Consider the following 12,815-nt stretch of genomic DNA (forward strand, 5'->3'; position numbering starts at 1 on the left):
CCATTACGCCAACTGCTGGTTCCTTATATTTTTAATTTGAACAGAGAGGGACAGATTGAGAAGGGGGGAGATCAGCAATTGGCGTAATGGCTATGTCACTGGACTCCCAAGTAACAGTTGACTGCAGTTCGAATCCCTGACCCAGTTACTTAAACTCACGCCAGGCTCATGTCCATGCATGCCCAAGAGGAGAATGGAGGAGAAGGGATTGCGGCGTGGCCATCCCCTCTGGGGGAAGAAAGAGAGAAAGAGAGAGAGGAAAAGCTGCCAGGTCTAGGAGTTGAACCACAGTTGGCCATGTGGGAGTCCATGCTACCTGCCAGCCCCAGGAATATTAATTTTAAATTTTTAAATTTTTGCCACAAGGTGTGTGTGCTCACCATAGAGAAACAGACAGGAACAGTGAGAGGGAGAATGAGACTTCCACATGGCTGGCTGCGGTTCAAGTCCCAACCTTGACAGCTTAAAAGTCATTGGTGCAAGTGTGTGCATGTATGCCTAGGATCCCAAGAGGAGAATGAAGGAGAAAGGATTGTGGTGTGGCACTCCCCTGAGAGAGGGGGGTTGAATTCTCACTTCCCCCCCTCTCTGTCTCTCTGTTGAGTGCACATACCCTATGGCAAAAACAAAACAAAATAAAACTTAAAGCCAGTTTTGCTAACAGAAGAAAACAAAATAAACATGAAGTTGCCTGGTCACTTTTTTCCTTTCCTTTTTATTTTTTAAAGAATTATTTAATCTTTTTATTTGTTACTATTTTTAATTTGACCAGAGTGAAAGAGAGAGGGAAAGTGAAAAAGTGAAAAAGCAAGCTGTTTGGGACTTGAACCGTGGTCAGCCATGTGGGAGTCCATGCTTTAACCACCATACCACCTGCCGGTGCCCAGTTTCTTCATTTGCCAGAGAACACATAGAGTCATCAGAGAGAGAGAGAGAAAGCACCCTCCCAATGAGGCTTGGTCATGCCACAGTCCGTTCCCTGTTTCTCCATTCTGTCTGAGTTTGGGGCATGTACACACACATCCTTAGCATGTTTTTCAAGCCGCCAGGCCTGAGATTCAAGCTGTGAGGTCAGTGGTGTGAGATCCAGTTCCCTTAATCACTAGGCCATGGGGCCTATGGCCTGTGGCCTGTGTGTGTGTGTGTATGTGTGTGTGTGTGTGTGTGTGTGTGTGTGTGTATTTTTTTTTTAATGGAAGAATAGGTTATATACAATAGAATTAACCCTTTTTTGTTTATTTGTTGTTTTATTTTTAAAGGGATTTTTGCTCTAGGGCATGTGTTCGCCAGAGAGGAAGAGACAGACAGTGAGAAATCACCCCCCAGGGGAAGATGGCCATGCTGCAATCCCTTCTCTTCCATTCTCCTCCTGGGATTTTGGGCATGCACGCACATATGCCCGGTGTGAGTTTCAGGCTGCTGGGTCTAACACTTGAACCACGGTCTGCGGCGGGGTAGTCCAGCACCTTAACCACTACGCCACCTGCTGGCCCTGAATGAATCCTTTTTAAATGTGTATTTCTACAGATTGGCCAAACATGCATCCCTGCAGTCTGGGTCACGTTTAACTTTATTCAGGCCTGTCGGTGCGCTTGTGCAGTGAGTTTGGACCTTGTACATGTGAGAGATCTAGGAGCACACGCAGAAGGCATGTTCTTTTCCATATGCTGAGTTACTAATTGGATTCTTCTTGGAGTGTGTGTGTGTGTGTGAATGTATGCATACTTGGGTTTTTTCCTAAAGTGAATTCAGGCAAAAAAAAATTATTTAGAAAGTGCTATGAAAAAAAATGTATACTGGTATCACATAAACAAACCACAATTATGTCACAGAATTTTTCTTCTTAATTGTACATTTTGAAGGTGATTAACTATGACTGGAGTGCCCCGAAGAATTATGGGTGAAAGAAATCTTTGGTGTATAGACAGTTCTAGTGGAAAATAGACAGATACCAAAATTTGATCCAAAATAGTGTACCAGCGCCAGTATTTGGCCTAAGTTCTTACCTCCACCTCTTAGCCACTCCCCTGGGTGATTGCTTTTATTTTATTTAGTTAATTGAGGGAACTGGCAAATCTAAAATTCAGGCAACTTTAAAAAATTTTTTAAAGAATTACTTTATTTAACTTTATTATTATTATTTTCCAGTTTGATCAGAGAGAGACTGAGAGAAAGTGAGAAAGCAAGCCACCGGGTCTGGGACTCGAACCACGGTCAGCCATGTGGGAGTCCAGCACCTTTAACCAGCGCACCACCTGTTGACCCCAACTTTATTTATTTATTTGATAAATACACTGAATGCTAGGAATGAGATTCTGGCCAGCAGCGGCCTCATGTAGCCAAGGAGCTGTGAGTTAATGCCAGGTGCTTAGGAGACGTCATGGAGACGTGGTTTGGTTTACTGTTCTGATGGTGGAGTTGTATGACTGGATGTGTTTAAATGCATCCAGGGCCACCTCGGTGACATAGCCATAATGTGCTGCTCAAGCAATGCCGGATCCATATGGCAGGTTACGGGTTCGGTTCCCTGGTGGACGTGGAACACGGGGTGCATGTGCCTGGACCTCCACGGGCCAGGATGGCTAGGGGCTTGTGGTAGGAGACACTGCTGGGAGTGCCTGTTCCTTTCACTCTCATGAAATAAAATTTAAAAATTCTGTGTCCTTTTGAGTCTATGCATGTACGCACACATCTGCTGCTGAACTTAGTTGATTTAATAAAAGTAATTTGTGTCTAAACACGTGGCTTTATTTCTGTTGCTGGAATCCCTGCTAGGCCCCCTTTAAGTGCTTCTAAAGCAGATTTCATTTTTACTAATTATAAGGCCCAGTCATTTATAGGTTTTCATCTTGTTTTAGCAGCTATGTCCCACTAGCCTTCTTAAGTAACCCATCTCTTCCCCTTTGACTTGAAGCGCCACCTTACCGTGTAAAATTTTCATATGTAAATGAAGTCATTTCTGGATTTCAGTTTTCTGTTCTGTCAATTTCTTTATCTGCTTCTTTGCCAATACCACATTTATTTCCATCACTATAACTTTGCAATCATTTTGAAATCTGGCAGGCCAAAGTTCTTGCTTTTCCCGTTAGTCTTCCCCACATACACACAGATTTTCTTGTTGTTCTCTGTCTTTACTCTTCTAGATATGCTTTAGAATCAGTTTGTGAAATTAAGTTCCCTCCAAGTTAGTTTGGTATTAACTAGCATAATAATTACTTTTTTTTTTTTTTAATAAAAAGCACAAGTCAAAAAAAAATTATTTTTGATCATCAGTAAATGTTTATTTTGATTTAAAATCTGTGTCACGGTTCCCAAATTCTTACCAGTGAAGGAGTCGACCAGCCACTAAGATCAGATGTACTGCAGAGGTCAGATACAACAGAGTTAAATTTACACATGCAGCAGGACTGAGACTTAACACTGGGTCGTCAAGACGCTTCCCGGGAGCGCACGAGAGTAGCCTGTGAAGGCAAATGACAGTGTCATTCACCCCAGGACGTCACTTGATGCTAAGGCAGGTTGAAAGCAATATTGGACATTGAGTAAACAATCAGAAAAATGATAATTACCTTGATAACTGTAATTATTCACATGGATGACTTGGTAACTGTAATTAATGAGAGACCATGTGCGAGTTAACACTGCCGCGGTGAAAGAACGCAGACAGCTTTGTGAGCAACGTGGGGAAGTCTGCACACGTATCAGTGACAAGACCCGAACTCACGCCATCTTGGTTTGAGATAACTCAGGGGCCCAGTAGAGTGCTTCCTCGGATGCCAGGGCAGCCATGGAGGCATCTTGCTCAGACTTCCTTTCAAAAGAAACTGCTGGGGGGGAGGATGGTCTGGCTGTGGCTTCCAGCTGCCATGGGCGCACCTTTGGCATTTACTTCATGGTAAGGCCATGCTCTCCATGGCTGGCTGTTTTTCAGAATTATTCATTTTATTTGTTGTTGTTATTATATTTAAGTTGACTAGAGAGAGACAGAGAGAGAAGGGGAAAGCCGCCAGGTCTAGGACTTGAACCACAGTTGGTTCTCTGGGAGTGTCCAGCACCTTAACCACCATGCCACCTGCCGGTCCCCTCCCTGGCCATTTTTGTAGGTGGCCAGCTGGGCCTAGAGTACAGCAGTAGAACTGAGCTCTCGAGTGGATGGTCTTTGCCCTCGGACTCCTCATTAGCCAGGCTGGGGCTCTGATCTGTGGTGCAATCTGAGGAACCGTCTTCCCAATCTTTTTTCTTCATTCTCTTCCTTCAGTTTAATAAATCTTTTGTACTTTTTTTTTTTCTTAGTGAAAGATTTTTTCTATAGGGTGCATGTGCTTATCAGAGAGACAGAGTGAGGAATCACCCCCTGGGGGGATGGCCAAGCCACAATCTCTTCTCCTCTTGAGATTTTGCTCCCAGCATGAGTTTCAAGCTGGTGGGTCTGGGACTCGAACCACAGTTAGCCCTGTGGGAGTCCAGTGCCTCCAGCACTACATCACCTGCTGGCCCCAAACCTCTTGTACTTTTCATTCTCTCGATGTCTGCTTTTCACAGCCTGTTGGCCTGTATCTTCACAGAGGCGATGCAGTGCAGTGCTGGGGACCGACTCAGTTCTGAACTGGCAGGTCCGAGCCCAAGGCACGGGGAGGTTCTGGTGCTGCTGAGGCTGCTCGCTGCTCCCAAGATGGCCCCCGTGGCTGCATCGATCGAGCCCCTGAGCGTTGCTACGAAGTGCCCGGTTCTTCGTGGGCTTTTGTTGTCTTCTGACAGTTCTGTTTGTAATGTTATCCTTTTTATTTTGAGTGAAGTGTTATAGTCCTAATTTCCTTTAGTATTAGGTTTTATATTTGGGTCAATCCATTTCCCAACCTTAGCTACCTTTTTCTGTGTCTTGCTTCACTTTTAAATTTTTTCTAAGTTTTTGACTTTCACTTCTAAAACAGAGTATCAGAGATGATCTCGTCTTAACCATTCAGTGACATAAAGGTCACTTAAAAATTCTCATCTGAGGGAAACAGCAGTTAGTGTAATGGCTATGTCGCTGGACTCCCACATAGTTGACTGCGGTTCGTGTCCCGAACCTGGTGGCTTAAAACTCACCCCGGGCGCATGTGCGTGCGTGCCCAAGATCCCAAGAGGAGAATGGAAGAGAAGGGATTGTGGCGTGACCATCCCCCCTGGGGGGTGATATCTCGCTTTCTGTCTCTATGTCTCTCTCTGTCTGTCTGGTGAGCGCACGCACCCTATAGCGAAAACCTCTCAAAAAAAAAAAATTCTCATCTGAGAGCCAGGCTAGTTCAGGACTGTGTTCTTTCTGGACCCATGGGTTCCTCTTCTTCCCGAGATTGAGTTTGTGATTTTGATTCAGTCTCCCAAGAAGCAAAGATGATTATCCTCCACTTATGTGGATTCTTTAACAGGTGAAAGTTCTATTTGGGGAATTTTAATAGTGACCACAATCTTTTAAAAAAAAAAATCTTATTTAACTTTATTTATTTATTCTATTTATTTTAATTTGACCAGAGAAGGACCGGGGTGGGTGGGGAAGTGAGAAAGTAAGTTGCCAGTTCCGGGACTTGAACCATGGTTTAGCCATGTGGGTGTCCAGTGTCCATAACCACTATGCCAACCTGCTGGCTCCGAACTCAGTCTTTGACAATTGATAAAGTATACATTTTATGTAGAAAAAAAAAAAATGGAGCCAGCAGATGGTGTGGTGGTTAGGGGCACTGGAATCCCACATGGCCGACTGTAGTTCAAGTCCCAAACATGGTGGCTTTCTCTCTGTCTCTCTCTCTCTGTCCTTCCCTGGTCAAATTAAAAAGGAAGAAAGAAAGAAAAGGAAGGAAGGAATGAAGGAAAGAAAGAAAAAAATGATTCTTTAAAAAAAAAAGTTGGACGATTACAAGGTACAGAAACAATACCATGTGTTCAGTTGTTGTAGAAACAAAATGAAGGACTTGGTGTTTAGATTTATTTCAAACACAGTTATGATCCCAGTTGAAGAAACACCAAGGATGTGATTTGGATGCGTCACGGTGGGTTTGGCATCCCTCCTGGCAAAGGCAACAGCTCCGGCGTGCGCTGACCTAACAGCTCTGATAGGTTATGCACCTGTTCTGTGCCAGGAGCTGAACTAGGTGCCAGGGTAAGCCGAGGGACACAGCCCACTGTAGTGCACCCACAGGGAAGTACGGCAGGTGCTCGAGGGCCCCAGACGGGCCAGCAGGCCGAGACCGCAGAGGCGGGACGAGCCGAGGGGGCGCACTGAGCACAGGCTTTGGGGTGGGCTGTAGCCTGTGCCGCCCGGGGCCTCAGGCACGTTGTTCAGCCCTAGTCTCAGTTCCGGATGTGTCACATGGAGTCAGCGGTGCTCTTATTTCATGCCGTCGTCCTAAGCACTAATGAGATACACATGGAAATCCTCTGGACTAGCCCTGGCACGGAACAGTCACTCAGAGATCGGTAAGAAACCCATCCATGTCACCGTGCCAGCGGACAGGAGTGGCTCAGCAGAGAAGGGCCTTCCTAGCCACAGTGGCAGAGGCGTGCACCAAAGCCAGGGGTTCGGTCTGGGCCTTTCCGGACAGCAGAGCTCCAGGTGGGTCCCCTTGAGAGCAGGATACCTGGGAGGAGTGGAGAGGAGGCCGGGAGATCTTCAAGTAGGAGCCTTTGTGCCCTGGCCGGGAGTCTGAGGCATCTAGGAAACGCTGTGGCGTCTTTGAAGACCTCAAGCGGGGGCACCTGGAACAGTTTTGTTTTTATTTTTGTTTTTGCTTTTCATGTAGGTCGATCGCACCCACCGGAGAGAGATAAGACAGGGAAAGAAGGTGAGGGAGATGGCCACATCACAGTCTCTCTTCTTCCAGGCTCCTTTCAAGATTTTGGGCATATGGGGGCCGGCAGGTGGCGTGGTGGTTAAGAGCGCTGGATTCCCACACATTTTGGGCACACATGCACACGTGCCTGGTGTGAGCTTCAGACCCGGTCTAGGACTTGAACTGTGGTCGTCCGTGTGGGAGTCCAGCATCTTAACCACCATGCCCCCTGCTGACCTACATCTGGAGAACTTTTAAAGGTCTGATCCCCTGGGACCAGCAGATGGTGTACTGGTTACGTCACTGGACTCACACATAGTCAGCCATGATTAGAGTCCGGGACCCAGCTTCTTAAAACCGGGTACATGTGCTTGGGTGCCCAGAATCCAGACAGGAGAAGAGAGGAGAAGGGATTGCAGTGTGGCCATTGTCCCTAAGGGGTGATTTCTCGCTTTCTGTCTCTGTCTCTCTCTGGCGAGCACACATGCCATATAGCAATAATCTCTCTTTAAAAAAAAAAACAAGTCTGAGCCTCAGGGTTACCTCAGGCCAATTATATTGGGTTGTCGGAAAAGTCACGGCGTGTTTTTCTGTGCAGGAGCGTGTCATGACCTTTCTGACAGCCCGGCAGAAGCAGCTGTGGGTATCCCGGGCATGGTATTATTTATCGCTTCCCAGGTGGTTCCCTTTCACAGCCAGGGTTATGAACCACTGAGTTAGAGGGTAGCTATTTTCAGACCAGACGTGAGAAAGCTCCAGATGACACGAGGGCCAGGGCCATCGTGGAACCAGAGTAAGTGGAGCACAAGCAGGACTTGGTGACCAGGTGAATGAGGAGGAGGTTAGTAAAAGGTGTTTCTAGATTTGGTCATTGGGCGGATAATACCCATATATTCCAGGCTCAGTCATAAGTCAGGAGTGAAGGGCCGGCCCCAGAGGCTAGAAGTAAGGGAGCTGGATCCCATGTGGCCGACCCTGGTCAGGTCCTGGCCCCATCAGCTTCAGGACCACGCTGGGTGTTTGTGAGCGTGTGCCATCTGACAGGACAAGGGACTAGAGAACACGGGATTGTAGTGTGACCGTGTCCCCGTTGAGGGGTGCTTTCTTCTCTCTCTCTCTCTCTCTCTCTCTCTTACTCAGGTGCCGTGTCCACTGGCAACTTAAAAAAAAAATTTAAAAAAAAGAGTGAGAATATGAAGAAGAAGCAGGTTAGTACACCCGGCCTTGATGAGTGGACAAGAGATAGAAAGAACTGTACTTAAAATGTGAACTCTGGGGCCGGTGGCATGCTGGTTAAGGTGGCAGGAGCCCATGTGGCTGACTGTGATTGGAGTCCTGGGCCCAGTGGCTTGAAAAACGCACTGGGCACGTGTATGCGTGTGCCCAAAATCCTAAGTGGAGAATGGAGAAGAATGGACTATGGCGTGGCCATTTTCCCCGGGGGGTGCTTTATCACTCACTCTTTCTCTCTCTCTCTCTCTCCAGTGAATGCACACATCCTATAGTAAAACTTTTTTTGTTACTGTTTTTAAGAATTATTTAACTTTGTTTATTATTATTCTCAATTTGGCCAGAGAGAAAGAGAGAGGGGGAATGACAAAGCAAGCTACCAGATCCAGGACTTGAACTGTAGTCCGCCATGTGGGAGTCCAGTGCCTTAACCCCCATGCCATCTGCTGGCCCTGTAAAACTTTATTTTCAATGTGGATTTTGAAGGCAAGTGATCCATAGTGGTAAGTGGGCAGAGAGAACCTGAAAGGCAAGAGACAATGGAATAGTTAAACTTGGGAGAGGAGCAGGTAGTTGGCGGGTGAGATCCCTGAGGACCCAGAAAGCACAGAACAGTGAGGGACATGTGATTTATTGAACAAAGGGGCATTCCATTCAGAGAGAGGAAAACAGGGGCGAGGGTGCAGACGAAGTCACGGATTGAGGACGATGAGCTACCGTTTTGCCTGGGGGCCCGATCTCCTTCCCGTGACAGAGACGTGTGATCTGCGGAGAGTTCAGTCAGAGAAGGGCAGTTGGCAGTGCGGTTGAGCTCTGGGAGGCCACGGACAGTGGCGGCCATCCGAGGAAGGCATTGTCTCTCTAACCCTATTCATCTGTGGTGGTTTTCCCTAGGGTTTCAGTACTGGGTGATCGTTATTGTCGTTGGTCACACTGTTTATCTTCTAACTGTTAATAAACTGAAATTTGAAATAATTATTATTCATTTGCTGGAACAAATAATTCAAGTCTCAGCTGTGTGTGTGTGTTTGTTTGTTTGTTTTTTTTAAGATTTATTTATTTATTTAATTCCATTTATTATTATTACTTTTTAATTTGACCAGAGAGAGACACAGAATGAGAGAAAGGGAAAGCGAAAGCGAAAAAGCAAGCCGCCAGGTCCGGGACTCAAATTGCGGTCGGCCGTGTGGGAATCCAGTGCCTTTAACCACCATGCCACCTGCTGGCCCCAACTGTGTGTGTCTGTGTGTGTTTTTTTAATAGAATTATTTTATTTAACTTTATTTATTTACTTACTTTAATTTGACCAGAGAGGGACAGAGCGAGAGAGGGAGAGTGAAAGCAAACTGCCAGGTCTGAGACTAGAACCGCAGTCGGCCATGTGGGAGTCCAGCACCCTTAACCACCACACCACCTACTGGCACTGTGTGCGGTTTTGTTTGTTTGTTTAAATTGTTACAATAATACATAAACTCATGACCATAGACTGTTTGAATGTTGACTATTTATCGCTTTCTGTTAAAATCAAAAGTTGGGTCCAGATGTAGCATGATGATTAAGGCTCTGGGCTCCCACATAGTTGACTCCAGTTCGAGTCCCAGACCTGATAGCTTGAAAATCATGCTGGGCATATGTGTATGCATGCCCAAAATCCTGAGAGGAGAATGGAGGAGAAGGGACTGTGAAGTGGCCATACCCCTGGGAGGTGATTTCTCTCCTCTGTCTCTATGTCTCTCTCCAGCAAGTGCATTCACCCTATGACAAAAACCTTTAAAAAAAAACGGGGGGCGGGGGGAGAAACACTTGTCTAGAGGCATTAAGTAGCTGATATTATGGTTCAGAAAATTATTGGTTGGCTTTTTATTTGGGGAGGGGTTTTTCTGAGTAGCATTTTGCTACAGTAATTTGAAATTTCAAGAGTTGGAATCACTTGTAAACACACATACTGCGTAGATCCCACAGCGTAAGTGACTGTCAGGCCATTGGAAGCATCATGACACATTTTTGCATAGAAAAATATGTCATGACTTTCCCAGTGACCCAGTAGTTTAGCATCATGCTTTTTTCTCTAAAACTCAAAAACTGCCAATTCAACATTTTGAAACTATATTAACTTTTAGTATAAATACTGCATATTATAAAGAAATTTTATTTTTAGACATCTATTCATGCTGGGAACTCGACAATTATTGCTCACCTCTCATGTAAAATATGATTTGCATTATGTGTTCATTAGTATTTTTTCTCTAAAAGACTAAGTAGAAGCCTAGTAGTTAATTGTCAAATGGTCTGGTACTAATTTATAGATGTTCTATGAAATATAAATAAGAATAGTTATAGCAGAACTAATTGTATTCACTACAACAAAGCGATTGTTAATAGGACTTTTCAGTTAGACATCTTGCTTATAGCATGCTTCTTAAGACAATTATAAATTACTTGAGTAAAATGCATTAGACCAGGATGTGTATGGGGGTAGAAAGTGGCCTTCATATTGCAGAATGCTAACTTAATGTTTTGGTGTCATTTCAGGTAACATTTCATTTGTTGCATTTCCAGTTTCCAGCACCAACTCACCCACAAAGATTTTACCAAAAACCTTAGGACCAATAAATGTGAATGTTGGACCCCAAATGGTAAGACAGTCATCAAATCTTAAAATGAAAATTTTGCCAGAGCAAGACTAATTTAAAGGATGATTATATTAACAATGCGTGGTTACATCATGTAGTTAATTTCAGTTATCGCAGTCTTTTATTTAAAAAAAAAGTTTTGTTCTTATCTGAATGTAACTGATTAAGTCTTTAGAAAAAGGATGGCTGTTGTTCTATACAGTTTTCAGTTTAATAGAACATAATATTAAGGTTTTCTGTATATGAGACTTTTCTTGTTTTTAGTTGTTCAAATTTATTTGAAATCCATTGTTTCATGTCCTTCTTCTTTATTCTTTTTCTTATAAGGTAACCTTTACTGCCCTTACCCATGTGTTCTCATAAAAATTAAATGTGACTCAATAGTTAATCTATACCTGGAACTATTGATTTCAAACTCTTTTTAAGGTAGAGATAATTGGGGAAAATAACTCACCAGTACATTTTAATCTTTAGTAGTAGAAATAATGGATGAAAAATGGAAATTTATTTAATTGTTTCTCTAAAGGCATTCATTAATTATGCTAAAGCTTGAAGCACTTTCAGAAAGTCTTGTTTATTTATTTATTTTTAGAGAGAGATTTTTCCTATAGAGCACGTGCACTCACTGAAGAGATACGAGAGAGACAGAAAGTGAGAAATCATCCCCTGGGGGGCAGCCAGGCTGCAGTTCCCTCCTCTCCATTCTCCTCTTGGGATTTTGGGCACACACGCACACATGCCCGGCATGAGTTTAAGCTGCCGGGTCTGGGACTTGAACTGCAGCAGACTACGTGGGAGTCATACAACATAACTGTTAAGCCATCTGCTGGTCCTGAAAGTCTGTTTATGAACAAGTTTGCATTCAATTACTATGTAAGTATACTTAATTTGAATGGTCTCACCCACTATTAGGAAATAGATCTAAACATTTAAATAATAACTATTCATTGTCAGTATGTAGATGAGACAGTTTTTCATCTACACAACAAAGATAAGTTTTGTTTATAGCACTGTCGACTTTGTTAAATGCCCAGTTATTTAGACAAAAATATCTTTTAACATACCTAATAGTTTCAGAAAGTCTTGCTACATATTCTCTGTATGACATTTTCAGTAGTCATTTGAAGACTGGTAATTATCTGCAGAATACAAGCTAAAGATAAACACCGTTTATTCCTAAGTATATAAAGAATGTATTGGGGGGAACCAGCAGTTAGCGTAATGGCTATGTCGCTGGACTCCCACGTAGTCGACCACGGTTTGAGTCCTGGAACCAGTGGCTTAAAACTCATGCAGGCGCATGAGCATGTGTGCCCAAGATCCCGAGAGGATAATGGAGGAGAAGGGATTGCAGCGTGGCCATCCCCCATGAGGGGTGATTTCTCGCTTTCCGTCTCTCTGTCTCTGTCTGTCTGGCGAGTACACGTGCCCTATAGTAAAAACCTCTCCCAAAAAAAAGAACGTATTCTGGTTCCAAACGTCACAGCAGCTTGAGCTCCGTCGGTCTTTTTAAGGTAGCTCAGGGTATACATGTTCAGCATTTGCGCCTCCCCAGGCACTATTGTTGGTGCTACTGAGTTTCGGCAGCAGATTCTAAAGTCTGAATTTTGAAATGAGGTTATCTGAGCACCAAGATCCAACACAAGCAAACCTTTGTGAGTGTGGACCCTACAGTGTTCCTCTACCTTGTGAGACTTCTCTGTTGGCATTGCAGTTCATGATGCGGTGAGTCTAATTTGAATTCCTCTTTGGAAATGCGTATGGATTTTCCTTCCTAGTGTCAGCTTGTACTAGTGTCCCTCTAAGGCCTTACGCAGTTGAATCCTGACAGTGATAAGTAGTCGTGTGTGCTACTATAACCCGGTACTGTCAGCCAAGCAGAAATCAGGACTGGAGAGTTGGGGCTCTCAAACTGGGCAAACCCAAGGTCTTAATTTGTCTCCTATTTCTTTTTTTTTTGGAGAGGTTTTTGCTATAGGGCGCGTGCGCTCGCCAGACAGAGAGAGACAGAGAGATAGAAAGCAGGAAATCACCCCCCAGGGGGGATGGCCACGCCACAATCCCTTCTCCTCCATTCTCCTCTCGGGATCTTGGGCACGCACGCACACGCGCCCGGCGTGAGTTTAAGCCACCGGGTCCGGGACTC

General features: G+C 44.5%; 1 protein-coding gene and 1 long non-coding RNA gene across 11 annotated transcripts in view; both read left to right on the forward strand.

Annotated features, from left to right (window-relative positions):
* TFDP2 (transcription factor Dp-2) overlaps positions 1-12,815 on the forward strand; it is a 185,289-nt gene that overhangs the window by 128,375 nt on the left and 44,099 nt on the right. For all 10 annotated transcript variants that reach the window (XM_006162311.3, XM_006162312.3, XM_027765888.1 and 7 more), the window contains one exon: positions 10,569-10,672. In XM_006162311.3, coding sequence (XP_006162373.1) covers positions 10,569-10,672 — 104 coding nt within the window. The remainder of the gene's footprint in view (positions 1-10,568; positions 10,673-12,815) is intronic.
* LOC114004741 (uncharacterized) overlaps positions 11,441-12,815 on the forward strand; it is a 2,318-nt gene continuing 943 nt past the window's right edge. Inside the window, exons 1-2 of the long non-coding RNA XR_003546813.1 lie at positions 11,441-11,542; positions 12,287-12,394. This is a non-coding gene — a long non-coding RNA (uncharacterized LOC114004741). The remainder of the gene's footprint in view (positions 11,543-12,286; positions 12,395-12,815) is intronic.

The sequence above is a fragment of the Tupaia chinensis genome, unplaced genomic scaffold, assembly GCF_000334495.1.
Source record: "Tupaia chinensis unplaced genomic scaffold, TupChi_1.0 Scaffold139833_1, whole genome shotgun sequence".
In the NCBI taxonomy this organism is placed as follows: domain Eukaryota; kingdom Metazoa; phylum Chordata; class Mammalia; order Scandentia; family Tupaiidae; genus Tupaia; species Tupaia belangeri.